The sequence below is a fragment of the Canis lupus genome, chromosome 20, assembly GCF_003254725.2.
Source record: "Canis lupus dingo isolate Sandy chromosome 20, ASM325472v2, whole genome shotgun sequence".
NCBI lineage: Eukaryota > Metazoa > Chordata > Mammalia > Carnivora > Canidae > Canis > Canis lupus.
Genome location: NC_064262.1, coordinates 252,786 through 273,294, shown reverse-complemented (window position 1 = coordinate 273,294; position 20,509 = coordinate 252,786). Strand labels below are relative to the sequence as shown.

The window sequence follows — 20,509 nt, the reverse complement described above, 5'->3', positions numbered from 1 at the left end:
TGTTTTACCACAAAATTGAGCAGAGATTAATGTCCTTAAAAGGCATAAAAGAACAGTAAGGCAAACTAGATAATTATAAAGCCCTTTGGCTGCAAAACAACCTAGAAATTCTGGATTAAATTTAAACATTCTTTTCAAGGGCTTTTGAGAAGGTGAAGTAAACACACAGAGCCTAAAGTAAATAGGAGGTGGAAGTCAGAAAGGTAAGTGGGTGATGATACTTTGGGTGCTGTGAGGCAGTTTGATGATATTGGTCACAAGGGACATAGATTTTACCTGCTGCAAGTGCAGAATTTGAATCTGTGGCCTTGCAAGAGGTGGAGAATTGGAAGTGAGATTTCCATAAGAATCCCAGATGTGTACTATACTCCCAGCGAAAGCATGCATTAGGAAAAGGTCAACCAGGAGCAGAGGAAAACATCAAGGAAGCTTGTGAGTTTTGTCATGGACTTTAAGTAGAAAATAAAAGCCTCTAATAATTAGTAGTCATGAGTCAATCCTCATGGTAATTTAGAGTTCAAATTTAGAAAACTCTAAACCAAGAAAGTAATATAAAAGTATGTATGTACATTTCCAAGTATTCTTGAATGGTTATTTAAAAGTTAGTGAATTTTTAAAAACTGAGTTATCTAATTAAACTGAGTTACCTAATTGTTTTAGGTTGTTTTTCAGGAAGTATGTATAGACAAAGGATAACATACAGCAAATTTATTAGAGAGTATTCTTGGATTAACACCCAAGAACACAGAACTACCAAACTAGTAGTAAGAGAAGTCCTCTGTGTTCCTTCAGACTCAATTAGACGGGTCTGTACTATCAGAAGTGCCTAGACCAGAGGAGAGAGGTCTGGGCTCATATGCCGCTTCAGCCAGTCACTCAGTACAAGCCCTGTCACACCACCGTAAAGGGAACCATGATCTTGGGTAAGGTAGGCTTCTTCAGCTGAGGATATAGTTCCTGGAGAGAACTGACAATTGAAGGCTTTCAGCCTGCCCTCCTGGGTGGAAGGATAGGGGACAATCCAGGGAAATCCAGACAGGGCAACACAATGTCCTCTGCCCTGATCATAATGCAATTATTAACTAATAATTAATTAATTAATTAAACCACATACATTTGGAAAGTAAACACATTTCTAAATAATCCATGATTTGAAGAAAACTTAATGAGAATGAGAAAATACTTAAACATGAATAAAACTGAAGGAGAGACTCCCTCTTCTGGCCATGTTAGAGTTAGAGGGACCAGAATTACATTCCTACCTGAAACTAGAATCCTAGACAAAATATATGAAACAATGATTTTGGTCCTATTGATATCAGTAACAAACATCAAGGATTTTTTATTTCTGATATAGAGAAACAAGTTAAGTGAGCCATATGTGCCCCAGTTTATTGCCTTAAGAAAGTCCCCAGGCGGGCAGCCCCGGTGGCACAGCGGTTTAGCGCCGCCTGCAGCTTGGGGTGTGATCCTGGTAGACCCGGGATCGAGTCCCACGTCAGGCTCCCTGCATGGAGCCTGCTTCTCCCTTTGCCTGTGTCTCTGCCTCTCTCTCTGTGTCTCTCATGAATAAATAAAATAAAATTAAAAAGAAAAAAAAAGTTCCCAGGCATCCCCAGGCAGTAGCATAAGGAGAGGGAGCTGGTGGAGTCTGGTGAAATTCTTGAGTTGACGAGAGAGCTGAGAATCCAAGAAGACCAAGGCAGGTAGGGTTCACAAGATAGTACTGGAGGAGAGAGAACTATGCAGAGATATCTGGAGATCTGTGAATGGTCAGGATATTCAGCAGAGTACTGATGGGCACATTATATGAGGAAACTTATCTAAGGCCAGGGGGGTGGCGGGGGGAACATTCCAAAGGATTGGAGTGAACAGTTCCAGGCACAGAAACAAGGTAAGAAATACTGTCTTGCCATGAGTCAGACACAATTCCTTTGTGCATTGGGTAAACTACTCAGAAGGGTCTTGCCTCGGTAGTGTAGAGCAATAAACCTAGAATAAATCTGAAGAAAATTACTACAAGGTGCATCACAAATTTCTCAAAAACAGTCAAGAGAAAATTATAAAAACAGTGCAGAGGAAAAAGATAGGGATTACAACAGGTTTCTTTCTCCCTTCCCTTCCCTTCCCTTCCCTTCCCTTCCCTTCCCTTCCCTTTTCTTTCTTTCTTTCTTCCTTTCTTTCTTTCTTTCTTTCTTTCTTTCTTTCTTTCTTTCTTTCTTTCTTTCTTCTCTCTTCTTTCTTTCTTTCTTTCTCTTTCTTTCTTTCTTTCTTTCTTTCTTTCTTTCTTTCTTTCTTTCTTTCTTTCTTTCTTTCTTTCTTTCTTCTTTCCCTCCCTTCCTTCCTTCCTTCCTTCCTTCCTTCCTTCCTTCCTTCCTTCCTTCCTTCCTTTCTTTCTTTCTTTTCTCTCTTTCTTTTTTTAAGATTTTATTTATTGGGAACCCCCAGTGGCTCAGTGATTTAGCGCCACCTTCAGCCCAGGGCATGATCCTGGAGACCCGGGATCGAGTCCCACATCCGGCTCCCTGCATGGAGCCTGCTTCTCCCTCGGCCTCGCTCTCTCTCTCTCTTAAATAAATAAATAAATAAATAAATAAATAAATAAATAAATAAATAATAAATAAAATCTTTATTCATGAGAGACACAGAGAGAGAGAGAGAAGCAGAGACACCGGCAGAGGGAGAAGCCGCTCTCTCAAATTGATAAATAAATAAAATCTTTATTCATGAGAGACACAGAGAGAGAGAGAAGCAGAGACACAGGCAGAGGGAGAAACAGGCTTCCTGCATAGCTTTTTAAAAAAGTTTAAGTTATCTACACCCAATTTGAGCTCAAACTCAAAACCATGAAATAAAGAGCTGGATGCATTTCTCCTTGAGCCAGCCAGGTGCCCCTGTCTTACATTTTGGACTGTTGTGTTGGGCTGTCCTGTGCATTATACGAAACTTAGCAGCACCCATGGCTTCTACCCACTAGATGCCAGTATCACCATACCTCTGTTGTTTCAAAAATATCTAGATAATAGCCCCCAGGGGAGAACCATTACTAAGTAAGTTGAGTACCACTGCTATACAGAAAATGGTATAATGTCACTTGAAGGTAGACTGATGAAGATCCCAAAGCAATCATTAAAATAACAAAACAGGGGGATCCCTGGGTGGCTCAGCGGTTTAGTGCCTGCCTTTGGCCCAGGGCGTGATCCTGGAGATTCGGGATCGAGTCCCACGTCGGGCTCCCAGTGCATGGAGCCTGCTTTTCCCTCTGCCTCTCTCTCTCTCTCTCTCTCTCTGTGTGTGTGTGTGACTATCATAAATAAATAAAAATTAAAAAAAAAATAACAAAACAGGGACACCCGGGTGGCTCACTGGTTTAGCCTCTGCCTTCCATTCAGGTTGTGATCCTGGGGACCTGGGATTGAGTCCCGCATCGGGCTCCCTGCATGGAGCCTGTTTCTCCCTCTGCCCATGTCTCTGCTTCTCTCTGTAGGTCTCTCATGAGTGAATAAATAGAATCTTAAAAAAAAAGTTTTAGTTATTAATAAAAAGATAAAATTGCATAGAATTATATACCCACCAATTAGCATATCCAAAGTTGGTGAACCTGAATAAGCTCTGTGGATTGTACCATTCAATTTCCTGGTTGAATTGATAGATATTGTGCTCTAGTTATGCAAGATGTGACCATTGGACGAAGCTGGGTGAAAGATACATAGGAATTCACCGTACTTTTTAATTTCCTGTTATTTTCCCCAAAAAAAAGTTTAAAAAAGAAAAATAAATACGACTGATTGCAGCTTAATTCCATCTTATGAAAACAAAATTCCATCTTATGTATGCTATGAACATATGTGTAATTATATATTTTAAAAAGCTATTTGATAATGGAAAGTTTACAGTATCTAAAGTGCTCATACTCCTAACTCTGGGAAACGAACTAGGGGTGGTGGGAGGGGAGGTGGGCGGGGGGTGGGGGTGACTGGATGATGGGCACTGAGGGGGGCACTTGATGGGATGAGCACTGGGTGTTATTCTATATGTTGGCAAATTGAACAGCAATAAAAAATAAATTTATTAAAGAAAAAACTTAAAGGGCTCATAAAGTTATTCCAAGTAAATCCAAAAGAAGTTAATGAAGTTAGTTTTTTCCATGCTATCATACTGAGTTAATAAAATATATGTTTTATACACAAACAGGTCATTTCCTAATGAAAAGGGGTCAATTCATCAAGAGTACCTGATCTTAAACATTGATATATTTAAAAGCAGTTTTAAAATACACAGAGTAAAAACTGATAGAACTGTAAGGAGAAATAGACAAGCCCACGTACATAGCAGATTTCAATACATCTTTCTCAAATGATAGAATATATAGAAAACAAAGATACAGATCTGAGCAATACTACCAACCAACTTGACCAATAGACATTTAACACTAGCCAGCAACAACAGAACATACCACCATGGAATTCAATTAGAATTGGTAACAGAAAGATCCCTATAAATCCTCAACTATTTGAAACTAAATTACACAAATGAAATCTTGACTCCAAAGATGAAATTAAGAAATATATATAGAAAGCATTTTGAATTGACTCAGAAAAAAAAAAAACATCAAAATTTATGGAACATTGTTAAAGCAGTAGAGGGACATTATAGCACTAAATGTGTATTAGGAAAGAGGAAAGGTTAAGCAACTAGAATAAGAGCAAATTAGAATCAAAGTAAGAAGAAATGAAATAATAAGGTCAGAGTGGAAAACTTAAAAACAGGAAATCTATAGAGAAAATCAATGAAAGCCAAAATGATTATTTTTTAAAAATCAATAAATTTGATAAACCTCCAGCAAGATTAACTAAAGAGGAGACTCAAAGTACCTGTATCAGGATTGAAAAAGATGATATCAATTAGATGAGATTCTTACACCAATTAAAGGGATAAATTGTGTGATGGTTAACTATTTTGAACTTGTCTGGGCTAAGAGATGCCAGATAGTTAAGATATTGTTTCTGGGTATGTGTGAGGTTATTTCCAGAAGAGATTAGCATTTGAATTGGGAAACTCCTGGAGTTAGGAAGGGTTCCAATAGTTTGGTTGACTGGCTGAAACACAAACCAAAGATAGTCCCCTGTGAATGAAATGGAAATGCCCAATCTCCCTTTAATTTGGAGGAAGGAATTTAAAGGCTTAGAGAGGGATACCTGGGTGGTTCAGTGGTTGAATGTCTGCCAAAATACAAATATTGGCTCAGTTGATGATCCTAGGGTCCTGGGATTCAGTCCTGCACCGAGGTCCCCGAAGGGAGCCTGCTTCTCCCTCTGCCTCTGCCTCTTTGTGTCTCTCATGAAATAAATGAAATCTTAAAAAAAAAAAAAGGCTTAGAGAGATTGCAATGTTCAGAGTGGACTTGTCATTTAAACTGTACTCACCAACCCTGGGTGGGTCCATAAGATGAACTTCTTGTCTTTCTGCTTCTTTAAAAGACATAAAATTACATAAAATAATAATTATGATAATAATAGCACAAAGAGGGGGAAGGAAATAGAGCTATGCAGGCAGCAGTTCTGTATCTCACTGGAAGTTACTGTAAATCTGAAGTAGATTCTCATAGCTTAAGATATAAAGAACAGCCACTAAGTAATAATGTAAAAATTGCAATGAAAAAAATCATTAAGGGAATTAACATACTAGAATATTCACTTAATGCAAAAGAAGGAAGATAAGAGAAACAAGACATGAGATGTATGAAAAATAAAAAGTAAAATGGAAAATATAAATCAAACTATACCAATAATAACATTACTTTTTTTAAATTTAAATTCAATTTACTTATAGTGTACTAGTAGTTTCAGGAGTAGAATACAGTGATTCATCAGTTGCATATAACACCCAGTTGCTCATGACATCAAGTGCGCTCCTTAATGCCCATCACCTAGTTACCCCATCCCTCTACCCCACTCCCTTCCAGCAACCCTCAGTTTGTTTACAGTTAAGAGGCTCTTATGGTTTGCCTCCCTCTCTGTTTTTATTTTTCCTTCCCTTCCCCTATATTCATCTGTTTTGTTTCTGATATTCCACATATGAGTGAAATCATATGGTATTTGTTTTCTGACTAACTTGTTTTGCTTAGCATAATACTCTCTAGTTCAATCCACAGTGTTGCAAATGGCAAGATTTCATTCTTTTTGATGTAATGTTCCATTGTATATATACGTAATACACTTCTTATCCATTCATCTATTGATGTACTTTTTCCATATTTTGGCTATTGTGAACGTTGCTGTTATAAACATTGGGGTGCATATGCCCCTTCAAAGCACTATTTTTGTATCCCTTGGATAAATAGAGTACACACCAATAATGACATTGACTATGAATGGGTTAAGCAATCAAATAAAAAAGGAGAGAAATTAGACTGGATAAAGAAACAATATATGTATATATTTCTATAGGAGACCCACTTTAGTTTCAAAGATACAAATAGATTAAATGTGAAAGGATAGAAAAAGATCTATCATGCAAAGAGCAATCATAAGAAAACTGGAATGGCTGTACTAATAACAGACAAAATAGACTTTGCAACAGGAAAAAGGTCATTAAAGATGAAGAGGCACATCTCATAATGATATAAAATGAGATGAGTTAATCCATCAGGAAGATAATTATATATGCATCTAATAAAAGACTGCCAAAATATATGAAGGAAAAACTGATAGGAACGAAAAAAGAAATAGACACTTTAATTAGTTGGAAACCTTATTTTCAGGAATAGATGGAACTGCAGGTATTATGCTAAGTATAAATAAATTGATCAGAAAAAGAGAATTCTATGGTTTCATTCATATGTGGACTATAAGAAATAGTGTATAGTGTACAGGAACATAGGGAGGGAGGGAAAACTGAATGGGGAAAAATCAGAGAAGGAGACAAACCATGTGAGACTCTTAACTCTGGGAAACCAACTGCGGGTTGCTGAAGGGGAGCAGGTTGGGGGATGGGGTAAATGGATGATGGGCATTAAGGAGGGCACGTGATGTGATGAGCACTGGGTGTTAGATGCAACTGATGAATTATTAAATACTAATACATTACTAAAACTAATGATATATGTTGGCAAAATGAATTTAAATAAAAAGAAAAATCAGGGAAGATCAACAAGGAAATGGAGGACTTGAACACTTTATGCAAAGAGACTTAACATACAACTTTAGGACACTCCATCTAAGGACAGCATAATATACATTTCTCTCAAGTTCACACAGAACATTCTCCAGGATAGACCATATACTAGGCCATAAAACGAATGTCAATACTTTTAAAAGGATTGAAATAATAAAGTATGTTCTCTGATCATAATGCAACTTAACTGCAACACTCTCTAAAAAACAAAACAAAACAAAAAAACCCTCAAGAATATTTATAGGAACAAAATATACCCATCCCTCAACAAAATAAAATTCAAAATATATAGCATACACTTATTACCAGGCATGCAACAAACAGGAAATACAACCTGTATTTACAGACACACAAAAATCAATCCGTCAAAACTGACCCGGAACTGATACAGGTATTAGAATCAACCATCAAGCATATTAAAAACGGTTATAACTATAAATCACATAATCAAAAATCTAGAGGAAAGATAGAACTTTCAGACATAGAAGAAATTAAAAAGACCCAAACTGAACTTCTGGACATGAAAATTACAATGTCTGAGATAAAAAATACATTGGATGGAAATTTCTGCCTGATAATTTTACCACACTTATTACATTCATAGTTTCTTTTCATTGTGGATTGTCTAATGCCCACTTAAGGGGTGAGTTCTGCTTAATAGATTTGCCACATTCACCACATAGAGTTCAGAACTCCTTGATGCTCAGAAGGAATATTAGGATGTTCCCAAGGTTCTTTATATTCAGCAAATCCATATTTTTGTGTTCTTAAGATTCTTTGTCCATTACTTCCAAGAATCACTTTCCAGTCTACTTCCTTCTTAATGTGAGAGTTGGCTTCTAGTTTCTCTAGAATATCTTTATGGGCATCTAGCTGCTTCCCCCAGGAACCATCTCACAGAGTCCTCCTGATGTACCATTAGATGATTCTGATCTTTTAAAAATTTCCTTCTTTGGAGCCAACTGTGAACTCTGCATCCAGTTCTCATCTGCTGCCAAAAGGCTACTTTTTGTCCTGTGGTGGAAACAGAATCATCAAGAAACCTATACTTCTAAACAAAAACAAAAACCTTCACATTATTGGTAAGGAATGAAGTGACACATTGAGAACAAGAGGGAAAATTGGAAAGAGCTCATTTTTTTTTCTTCAGGGACAGAAAAAAATAGAAAAGGGAAAGTTGATCAATTCAGGGGAGTAGAAGAGAGATCAGGACAGACAAATGTTGAACCGTCACAGTCAAGTTAGAAGGGCAACTGAAAAGCAAGAGACAAGGTTGTGGTGTGTGATCTTACAGAAGTAATCTCCTTAGTAAAATGATTAACTCTAAGGTCCTTTCCAACCATGACATCATATAGTACCACGGCTCTCACAGAAGATGTTGGGGAGACAAAGAGGTAGCAAGCACCTCAAGTCAAATATGGGAGATTACAGAGTAATCATGGTAATGGTTGTGAAACATGAAAATGTTGATTCCTTTCATCAAATTTTAACCAGGGCCACATACTGTTTTGCATTTTAGTATGTGAGAAGTTGAAGATATCTGAATCCTTGACTGTTAAGCCCACCTTCTCCGTAGTTGATTACTGTCCTTGTCTAGTCAATCACAGAATCTACCTTGCCTAAAGGCCTCTTCCAGAAGGCTTTCCTGATCCAGTTTTGGCTGAGGGGAAGCTGGGGTAACCATACTTTTTGTCAAGTGACCCTACTTATTCCATAATGAACCACAGGTGATAGGACCAGAGCCAGGCACTAGATCCATGTATAACTTATCTCTAGGCTAATTATCAGCTTCTGCTATGACTTGTGTGTGTGTGGCAGGGGTTGGGGGGGGGGAAACTCTGCCCAAACAGATGTTTAATGACTGAGCCAACTGGAATACCTCTCTATGGAAATTCTGAATCAGAAGTAGAACAAAAATAAGAAAGTTAAAAGTAGGAACTGAGGGCAGCCTGGGTGGCTCAGCAGTTTGGCGCCTGCCTTCAGCCCAGGGCGTGATCCTGGAGACCCCGGATCGAGTCCCATATCAAGCTCCCTGTGTGGAGCCTGTGTCTCCTTCTGCCTGTGTCTCTGCCTCTCTCTCTCTCTCTCTCCCCCTTTCTCTGTCTCTCATGAATAAATAAATAAAATCTTTAAAAAAAAAAGTAGGAACTGAAGATGAAATGATGTATGGAAAGAAGCTAAGCCGTTAGGAGCCACAGCAAATAAAGTATGATTTATTTGAACAGAAACTGAAATAAAGAACTTATTTGAGGGACAGAAGATTTTTCACAGTTGAGCAGCAGTGAGAAAAGTAGAGAGAAAACCAACATATATGGAGCAACTAAGTTACATTCACAGTGGAACACTGGCCTAAAGATTCATTTATTTTTGTTGTTGAGGCTCCCAGACTGCTATTCATGGGGGTGCATTCTCCACAAGAACCTGTTTCTCACAGTGTCTTCTGACTGGTTGGGCTTGGATCACTTCTCATAATGGTAAGAAATTTTAACCATAGACCCCTCTTTGACCAGGGATGCTTCCTTTTCCTCATTACTGTATCATTCAGGAGGATGAGATGTGTTAATAAAGCTTGCTAATATGTGTCGCTGTGTAAAGTCCTGTCTAACTTTGAAGTTAAAGAATTGGCTCCTGGATCCTCTGGAACAAAATAATTAGTCTCCAATCAGACTGATACAGGGGCATTCACAAAATTGGGCATTGTGGAAGGACACACTCTTATTTGAATCTAGGATGTTGATTGTAAGTTTAGGTTTCTCCAAAAGCAGAGCCTAATGCCACAAGGACTTAGGGGTAGATAGGTTATTTGGGAGGTGATCCCAAGAAGCAGAAGGGAGGGAGCAGGAAGACTAAGATGGGCAACAGAGGAAAAGCCGATAAAGTGTGAGTTATTGAGTGGTTCCACTGTGAGCAACTAAGGCTCAATGTCACTTGGGGCCCCCTAAGAATCACGTAGGACAGAGCTGAGAATTTGCTGTCAAAGCACAGGAAGCTTGGGCATTTATGCACTAATTGCTATTTGTCATTCTTTTAGGGTTGCCCTTGAGGCTGTTATTCTCACCCACGTCTTCCAGGCAGTTCCTGAGACAGGGCTGGCAGAGCAAGCCCAGAGGCAAAACAGACTGAGATGTCACAATGCACACTAGAGATGGAAGGCTGTCAGGATGGATAGAACCATTCCTCAAGAGTTGCACAAAAATCACAGGTAGGCAGAGATGACTGTGGTAGAGAGCACAGATGGCATCTTCTTCTGGTAACAAGCAAAAGCTGCTTTTAATATTTGACTCAAAGAATTTAGTGTTTAGAAATAATCCCTTCATCTGTGTAGTAACGACTTCCATTATTTTCCAGTACCCAAAAGAAAAGTATCTGCACAATGTGTTGGAATATGAAAGGCCTCAGTTACATTTTGCTCTGCTTCCCAGCCACTTTTTTTTTTTTTTTTTTTTTTTTAAGATTTTATTTATTTATTCATGAGAGACAGGCAGAGGGAGATGTAGGCTCCATGCAGGGAACCGATGTGGAACTCAATCCCAGGACCCCAGGGCCAAAGGCAGGCGCTAAACCGCTGAGCCACCTAGGGATCCCATTCCCAGCCACTTCTAAGGCTAGGAAATACTAGACTGATTTCAGGACCACCGCCTTTGGGCCTCTTCAAAGCAGTGTCCTCAAGAGCCACGACCCTCTATATAGAAGTCCAGGTGGTACAGGTGAAGATAGTAGGTCCAACTCATTTAGGAGGTAATTCAGCGTCCTGAGGGCCCGGGCCATGTTAGTCACCTTTGCATCCTCCCAAGTCTGGAGTGCCACAGCTCCCACCCCTTTGTTGGGAGGAGGAAAACCCCAGGGCTCAGAAGCTCGGCCACTCCCGCCTCCTCAGGCCAAAACAAGGAACCATAGAGACGAGGCTTCGCAGAGAGCAGGGGAGCGGGGCGGGGCTGGTAACCGCCGGAAGTGGCGGCGGCCGCCGGAAGTCGCGGTGCCTGCAGGTCGGCCATTGCTCGGAACCGCGGCTGCCTTCGCGTGGGGTTTTTGTGTCCTCTGTCGGCGTCCCAGCGCCCGGGCGGCAGTGCCCAGAGCCAGAGGCACAGTGGGAATTCCCGGTGAGCGCGGTGGGCTCGGGTCGGGTGGGGTGGCGCGGAGGGCGGCCTGAAGCTCCCTCGGGCGGTGCTGACTCCCGGCGCGGTCCCCGCCAGCTTGGTGTTGGGTAGACGCCCTGGCCCTGACCTGGGCAGGTGCTGGCTTGGGGCAGGTAGTGAAGGCGGCGCCTCAGAGCCGCGCTGTGTGTGTGTGTGCTGCTGGAGTCAGGCGTGGAGGAAAGCTGCCTCAGGAGCCAGGCCTTTCTGCTTTTCTTCAGTCTTCTCTGAGACTTACAGCTTGAGACATTCCTAGAGCGATGACAACCAGACTCCTGGGGACTTCTTATCGTAGGGATGGAATAATTTCCATCTTTTAATTTTGCATGATATTTAAGAAGCAAACTTAGATCACTCATACCACCATTACTTAAGGGAGTATTATTTTTTATTCATTTGAGAGAGACAGCACAAGCAGGGAGGCTGAGGCGGGGGGGGGGGCGGGGGGGAGCCGACCCCCGCTGAGTAGGGCGTGGGACTTGGAGCTGGAGCCCAGCGCCTGGAGATCTGGACCTGAGCCTGAGGCCGACACTCAACCATCTGAGCCATGAGCCACCCAGGTGCCCCAAGGGAGCATATTTTAATGCTAAGTCCTGGCACCGTAAACTCAGAATGAAAGCCATTCTTTGCAAGAAAGGTTATTGCAAACTTCTGTCAGTGATTATGTACAATTACTGTATTTTTCATTTTACAATTTGCCAGATTAAATCTTTATAATGAACTAGTGTTTGGAAACTATTACTTTAGAATGGATGTTGTTTGGCCTTAAAAAGTCTTTAGGTTGGTTTGGTTGGCTCTGTATTTTGACAGTTAATGCATAATGCTGCTATAAACATCTGTGTGCAGATTTTGTATGGACATTTGTTCTTGACCTTTTAATAAATACCAAGGAGCACAATTGCTAGATTGTGTGGAAAAGAGTTGTTTAGTTTTGCAAGAAATGCCGACCTATCTTCCAAAGTTCGCTGTACCATTTTGCATTTCCACCAGTAATGAATGAGAGTTCCTGTTGCTTCACATCCTCACCAGCATTTGGAATTGTCAGTCTTCTGGATTTTGGCCATCTTAATAGGTGTGTGGCAATACCTTGTTGTTTTAACTTGCATTTCCCTGATGACGTGATGTGAACCATCTCTTCATGTTCTTGTTTAGAACCTGTACATCTTTTTTGGTAAGGTGTCTGTTTTTTTGTTTTTTAAGATTTGTATTGATTTACTTGTGAAAGACACAGGCAGAAACACAGGCAGAGGGAGAACCCGGTTCCCCACATGAAGCCTGATGCAGGACCCCAGGATCATGACCTGATCCAAAGACAGACACTCAACCACAGAGCCACCCAGGCGTCCACGGTGAGGTGTCTTAAAGTCTTTGGGCTATTTTTAAATTGAGTTGTTTTCTTATTGTTGAGTTTTAAGAGTTCTTTGCATATGAAGTACACAAAGGATAACAGTCCTTTATCAGACATGCATGTCTTTTGCAAATATTTTTCTCAGCTTGTGGCTTGCCTTCTCAAGCTCTGAACAGTGTTTTTCACACAGCAGAATTTTTAAAATTCTATCAAAGTCCATCTTACTGTTTTTTTTTCTTCATGAATTACATCTTTGTGTTGTATCTAAAAAGTTACCACCATACCCAAGATCATTTAGGTTTTCCCTTGTTATCTTTTACGAGTTTTATAGTTTTGCATTTCACATTGAGACCCATTTTGATTTAATTTTTGTGAAGGGTGGAAGGTTTGTGTCTAGTTTTTGTTTTGTTTTTTGTTATTTTGCATGTGGATGTCCAGTTATAGTGTCTTGGCACTATTTGTCAAAAAGACTCTCTTTGTTCCACTGTATTGCCTTTGCTCCTTTATCAGTAACAGTTGCTATATTTACGTGGATTTGTTTCTGGGCTCTCTATTCTGTTTCATTAATTTGTATATTATTTCACCAATACCACACTATCTTAATTACTATAGTTTTATCATAATTCTTTATGTTGTGTGGTATCAGTCCTTTTTAACTTTTTTATTCTCCTTCAATGTCATGTTGACTATTCTGGGTCTTTTGCCTCATATAAACTTAAGAGTGAGTTTGTCGGTATCCACAAAATAACTTGATATTGTAATGGAAATTGCGTTGAACTATAAATAGGAAAGAACTGGCACTTTGGCAATATTGAATCTTTCTGTCTGTGAACATGGGATAGAAATCCTTTTTGAAAGTTCTTTCTGTAGTCCCCAGATCAATTACGAAGAATTCCTCAGGTTTTCTCAATTATTTTATTCCTATTGCTACTTAGTTTAGAACTTAATCATTTGTTTAGACCGCTGTAAAAACTTTCCTGGCCTTCCTGAGATCCAGTCTTCCCTCTCCCATCATCCCTCCCATATAGATTTTTGACCCTGTTAGTTAATACTTAATTCATGCCTAGAGTTAGAAAGGCCTTTCTAACTGTGACACAAAACCTAGAGCCATTAGAAAGAGATTGGTTGCATGGCAAGACAAATACAGATAAGATAAAATCACATGAGATACATGGCAGAGACATGACAAAAGGAAAAAATTTGCCACATCCCATTGTAACAAAGGACTAATTTTCTTATAATGTAAAGAGTTACACATTAACAAGACCAAACATTCCAATAGAAACATGAGCAAAAGATATGAATAGTTAACAGAAAATAAAATATAAATGACTCATAAAAATACTCTCATTCACTCAAAATCCAAGTTAGATTTGGTGAAGGAGTAAGGAGAAAGGCACTCCCATACTGCTCATTCTTGGAGTGTAAATTGTAAATTCATCCAGGCCCAAAGAAGGAGTAATTAGGCAATATCAAAATTATAAAGTCATGGGGCATCTGGGTGGCTCCGTCAGCTGGGCATCTGATTTCTGCTAAAGTCATGATCTCAGGGTACTATGTTTGAGCCCCATGTCAGGTTTTCTGCTAAGTGGAGAGTCAGCTTCAGCATCCTCTCTGCCCCTCCCCCTGCTCATGTACACATGCTGTATCAAATCTAATACGTATATATATACACATACATATATATATGTGTGTATGTATATATAAAATATTTATGTGTGTGTATATATATAATCATATAAATTTGATCCAGCAATTCTTTGAGGAACTTTTCATGTATATGCCTGCACACATGCTAATTGATGTATGCTCAAGGTTTTTCATGATAATATTGTTTTTAATAAGAAAAGATGAGATTTACCTGCCCATCTATGATGGAGTAGGTAAATAAATTATACTACAGTAAAAAGGGGTTATGTGTGACAGGAAAAATCTCTAAGATACATTTTTTTTTTTTTTATGATTTGATTTTTAAATAATCTCTACACTCAGTATGGGGCTCAAATTCACAACTGTGACAATCAAGAGTCACATGCTGCACTGACTGACCCAGCCAGACAGCCCTAAGATAGAGTGCTGAGGAAAAAAAGACGCAATATGGGATTCATGGTGTTCTACCATTTATGGGGGTGGAAAAGATACAAAGCAATACATATTATACTTAATTGTGTAAACATAAATAGTTGGAAAGATAGTAAGAAACTAATGGGGAGAGGGAAACTTTACACAGTATGCATTTTATAATTTTTCTTTTTTCTTTAAAGATTTTATTTATTAGAGAGCAGGAGTTGGGGGAGGACCAGAGGGAGAGGGAGAAGCAGACTCAAGTTTGACATGGGGCTCCATCCCCGGACCCTGAGATCATGACCTGAGCTGAAGGCAGATGCTTAACCAACCGACTGAGCCACCCCGCATCCCAATTTTTTTTTTTTTGCATCCCAATTTTAAACTTCGAACTAATATTACCTGCTTAAAAACATAACAAGGACAAATATAAAATAAAATCTCTTTACTGGTTGCTTATCACAAACAGTACCTGACCACCCTCTTCCACTGCCTCTTGAGAGCTTTTAGAATTTGACTTCTGTTTATCTCTTGACTCTACTCCTATGGCCTTACCTCCAGAGTTTACTTCCTTTCTCTGGTTTACAGAGCTTTTTTCTTTCTCTTTCTCTCTTTTTTTTTCTTCCTTTTTTTTTTTTTTTTTTAAAGCACATTTCTAATAGAGCTGTGTGTGCTGTCATTCCCATACTTTTGAAAATACAGTTCTTTCGTCCTGAAATGGCTTGCCTAATAGCCCAATGGTCTTTTTATTTTTCTTTAGAGTCTAATCCAAAATAACCTTCTATGAATTCTTACTGTGCTTGTATGACCTATTAATTTTATTTGTATATTATATTGAAATTGTGTTTACATTTCTGCCTCCTCTACTAGCTATATACATTGCTCCGGAAAAGTCCAAGTGTTAAATTAGTGAAGGTGCTTTCATATGTCATGGACAGTGACATAACTGTTATAATCTCAAAAGGTTAAAACTATTTGTACCTTCCATGGGGCAGCCTGGGTGGCTCAGCGGTTTGGCGCCACTTTCAACCCGGACCCTGATCCCGGAGACCCGGAATCAAGTCCCATGTCGGGCTCCCTGCACAGAACCTGCTTCTCCCTCTGCCAGTGTCTCTGCCTTTCTTTCTGTCTCTCTCATGAATAAATAAATAAATAAATCTAAAAAAATAAAATAAAATAAAATAAAATAAAATAAAATAAAATAAAATAAAATAAAATAAAATAAAATAACTATTTGTACCTTCCAGCCCAACAATTTTTTTTTTTTTCTGGGAATTTTTCCTGAAAAAATAAGCAGAGATGTAACCAAAAATTCATTAGCAAAGATAGTCATTGTGGCCTAATTTATATAATAGGAGGAAATTATAAATAATTTAAATATCTAATAACAAGGGACTACCTAAGTAATGAATGGGCTCATATGCTCTTAAAATAGTGATGAAGACTATATAATATTACAGTTAAAAGACAACATGTCAAGGTACAGAGCTGTACTATTGGTTCCAATCTATCTTGTGATCCAAAATGATCAGAACATAGTACAGAACAATAGTAATGATTATTCTCTGGTTTTGTATGTTTTTCCTGATTTTATTAATTTTATGTTTTGTAATTAGAAAAATAAATATTATTCCTAAAAAAGATTTTAGAGAGCCACAAGCCTAAGTTTTATATATTAAAAGTCAAATTTATCTAATTTTTTTTTATTTTTATTTTTTATTCATGAGAGAGAGAAAGAGACAGAGACACAGGCAGAGGGAGAGAAGCAGGCTCCATGCAGAGAGCCCGACATGGGACTCAATCCCAGAACTCCGGGATCACTCCCTGTGCTGAAGCCAGCGCTAAACCACTGAGCCACCCGGGCTGCCCTAAATTTATCTAAATATTTTGATTAACACAAAGAACAATTTTCAGAGAATTCAAAGTATGTATATTCAAGCTAACTTAGTTCAACCTTTCTTTGTCAATTGAGAGGGTGTTAGGGTTTTGTCTCGTGTATCAGGATTAAGACCTTACTTGTTGACCATACAGAACATAGAAAAGAGTTATAGAAAGATAATAATTAACCTTTGAGTGCATATACTAAGCACTGTTCAAAGCTTGTATATAGATATCCAGTTCTTTCACAAGGCAGTAAGATAGGACTTATTATTACCCCTGTTCTGCAGGTTAAGAAACTGAGACTCAAAAGTGAAGTAACTTGTTCAGGGTTGCACAGGAGAAGCCTGGATGCCTGTTGTTAGAGTGGTAGTTAAAAGATTTATTATAATTATGTGGAGGAGACACTGTGAATAAAGACTAACGGGATTTCATGTCTGGTTACAGCAGTGATCTGGGTAACATGAGCATCTGTGTCCTTAGAGCTTTGGGCAGGGGCTTCTGTCAGAGTAGGCAATACCTAAAACCTAGAACCTTGCATTTAGGGAGGTTCTCTTCATCACTGGAAACTGACTGGGGTCTGGAAATCTTGGTTATTTATTGCTTTGGGTTAACTTTATGAATGATTTCTTGAAGTCTTCTAGATAATGTTCTCCAAGCTTTAAGGAAGAAGTCAAGCAAGGATTGAGAGGGCCTGGAGAGAAGTCTTTCTTAAATGACAGCAATGACAAGAGAAAATTGGGCCCACAGTGCTCTGAGACAAGAGGGTCTTGTTAAAGGGAAGGATGATACCTGGAAATGGGGAACCAGCTTCCAAGGAAGCAGCTCCTCTGTTTGGGAGACCTCCCACCTGCACTTTAGACAGTTACGTTATCATGAGACATCTGGACCCCAGGAAGCACTGAGCCGGCTCCGGGAGCTCTGTCGTCGTTGGCTGAGGCCAGAAGCACGTACCAAGGCCCAGATCCTGGAGCTGCTGGTCCTGGAGCAGTTCCTGAGCATCCTTCCTGGGGAGATTCGGACCTGGGTGCAGATCCATCGCCCTGGGAGCTGTGAGGAGGCCGTGGCTTTGGTAGAGGAGCTACAGAAAGACCTTGATGGACCAGCATTAAAAGTGAGAAAGGGGGAGGGGAGAGATTTGGGATGGAAGGAAGGAGAGAATTAAGGCAGGGTGAGCTGGGCTGGAGGCTGATCCTATAATTTTCATAAATAATTAGTAGCACATTAGCAACCCTAATGCTTATTACAGCAGGTTCACGAGCTATTTCAGATCATAGAATATCTGCAGAGAAATGGATTTATGATTGGTGTCTTGTTCCTAATTCAGAATTAGCAAAAAGGCATTGACTGCACTTTGTTCATCTGGTGATGCTTGCTAATGCTGAGTTTGGTTCAGTAACCTAAAGAACAGGGATCCCTGGGTGGCGCAGCGGTTTGGCGCCTGCCTTTGGCCCAGGGCGCGATCCTGGAGACCCGGGATCGAATCCCACATCGGGCTCCCGGTGCATGGAGCCTGCTTCTCCCTCTGCCTGTGTCTCTGCCTCTCTCTCTCTCTCTCTCTCTCTGTGACTATCATGAATAAATAATAAAATAAAATCTTTAAAAAAAAAAAAAAAAACCTGAAGAACATAATGTTTCTAAGTGTTCCCCTAAAAAAAAAATAAGTGTTCCCCTAAACAGGAGCATATGTATTATTTGTATAAGTCTGTTAGGAGTGACGAGGTAAGCCTTGATTATAAAAGGCAGTGAGAAAACAGGACTAAAGCTCTAAATCTGGCAGGACCTCCCCATGTGTGCCCTAGGGCCAAGGGATTGGGTTGAGATACTTAATTTTAGAAAGATTTTATATCCTTGACCATTAAATTGGGATCTTAATATATTTCTCAGTGTGTGTATGAGATCTCTTTCTGTCAGTTTGTAGTCCACTAGAAACGTTATATGTAAGAAGTCTGAAACAAACTTAGGAGAGGCACCAAGGATGAGCTTGTTTATTTTAATCATAAAAATGAATTTTATTTATAAGAGATTTTATTTATTCATGAGATACTCAGAAAGAGAGGCAGAGACACAGGCAGAGGGAGAATCAGGCTTCCTGCAGGAAGCCCGATGTGGAACTCAATCCCAGGACCCCAGGATCATAACCTGAGCTGACAGCAGATGCTCAGCTGCTGAGCCCCCCAGGCATCCTCAAAATGAAGAATTTTAGAGCTATATAGTTCCTCACAAAGCTCTAATCCATCCTTATTTGAGAGATAGATAAATGGAGGCTGGATTGCCTTATGTCCGACATTTAGCTAGTAGCAAACATGTGTCTAGACTCTGGTATTCCTTCTGTTGAAGCAGGAAGGAATAATAAAGGGGTAGATAAGTAGAAGAGTATATTGAACCCAAGTCTGATCTAAAACCAGGTCTGAGGCTAAAATCTATACTCTTAATTATTACTGTAATTTCCCTTTCCCTCCTTAGCCCACACCCAGGTCTGGCTTCTGTTTCCATCATTTTGTTCAGTTTCAGTGGGAAAGGCCACCAGTGCCATGAATGGGCTACAGGGCCAGCTCCGTTGTTGTCAAGGCAAAGCTTTATTGTTGTTTTGATGTTCCATACTTGAGGTGGGTCTCTTATCTCACAGTTCTTGATTGTGGGCAGAAAGAGGTCCATAGTTGTCAGGTGAGTCTATTTTCTGTAAGTACAAGAAGAGTCAGCTTATTTATTTTGTTTTGCTTATTCCCAGGTTCCAGTTCTTGTTCAGGACCGGGACATTCTTCAGGAGGGGATGAGCACTTCAGGAACTGCAGTTCTTCATGTACCCACTGGCAGCCACATAACAACTGAAATTTGCCAAAATCCTTTTACTGACTCACTCGTGTTCAGTCTCCAGGATGCTCAACATGGTACTTAGCGATCCTGGCTTTGGACTTTGTCAGGGTCTTTATTATGGCTCATCCTCCTACTCACAGTTAGTTTCTTCCTCTCTTCCTGTCTTGTATATGAAACCCTTATGGTACCAAATTCTTTCTGTTGTTCCCCTGTCTGTCCTTTCCTGGATTCCTGTGACCTTTTATCCATTCTTACTGCTAATCTTCTATTATTCCAGTACTGTACCTGGGGGTCACTCAGAAAAAGGTTTGTAAGTCATTTTATGGCCACCATTGTCTAGTTCTGGAAGTTCTGGGTCTTTCTGAATTCCCTGTTTGTAGAAGAAACAATACTTGGAGTAGTGGTCAGGAACAGCAGTAATTTCACATGCAGCTTTTTCTCCTTCCTCAGATTCTCCTGCCCCTGAAGCTTCTGCCCTTTCCCAGGAAGAGAACCCAAGAAATCAGTTAATGGCCCTCATGCTCCTAACAGCCCAGCCCCAGGTAAGATTTGCATTCTCTTTCATTCCTAAGGCCCTCCCTGTACTACCAGACTGTGGCTTAGGTATCCTCTGTCATCCTAGTGTTTGGGGCCCAGTTAGTTCCTGTCTCTATCACAGTCCATGCAATTGGAAGGTAGACTTTATGTGGGGTCTCCTTGATAGCCCTTGCTCACTTCATGGCCTCATAATGTGTCCTTTTGCCAGGAATGTGAAAGGAACTTTTTGCTAGGGGAGCTCCTGGACATAGATAATCTCACACATACCTATTATTTCAGGAGTTGGTGATGTTTGAGGAGGTGTCTGTATGCTTCACTTCAGAGGAATGGGAGTGTCTGGGCCCGATTCAGAGGGCCTTGTACTGGGATGTGATGTTGGAGAATTATGGAAATGTGACCTCCCTAGGTAAGGACTCTTTCTTCCCATCAATTCTTACCTTTAATTCATCAGCCTTTGTTTTCTGACTATGAAATTAGTATATACTTGTTTTGGAAAACATAGAATATTAGAAGAAAATATAACTTAAACCCACACAAGTTTTTCCTGTATGAGTTT

General features: G+C 39.7%; 1 protein-coding gene across 4 annotated transcripts in view; it reads left to right on the top strand.

Annotated features, from left to right (window-relative positions):
* Window positions 1-20,509, top strand: part of ZNF197 (zinc finger protein 197) — a 49,363-nt gene that overhangs the window by 11,719 nt on the left and 17,135 nt on the right. The window contains exons 1-6 of one of the 4 annotated variants that reach the window (XM_025447419.3): window positions 11,137-11,276; window positions 12,300-12,381; window positions 17,236-17,713; window positions 19,331-19,490; window positions 19,867-19,958; window positions 20,233-20,359. In XM_025447419.3, coding sequence (XP_025303204.1) covers window positions 17,315-17,713; window positions 19,331-19,490; window positions 19,867-19,958; window positions 20,233-20,359 — 778 coding nt within the window. In that variant the 5' untranslated portion in view covers window positions 11,137-11,276; window positions 12,300-12,381; window positions 17,236-17,314. Of the gene's footprint in view, window positions 1-11,117; window positions 11,277-12,299; window positions 12,382-17,235; window positions 17,714-19,330; window positions 19,491-19,848; window positions 19,959-20,232; window positions 20,360-20,509 lie in introns of those variants that run through there. The other 3 variants (XM_049098154.1, XM_049098153.1, XM_025447387.3) reach the window with 3 other exon arrangements.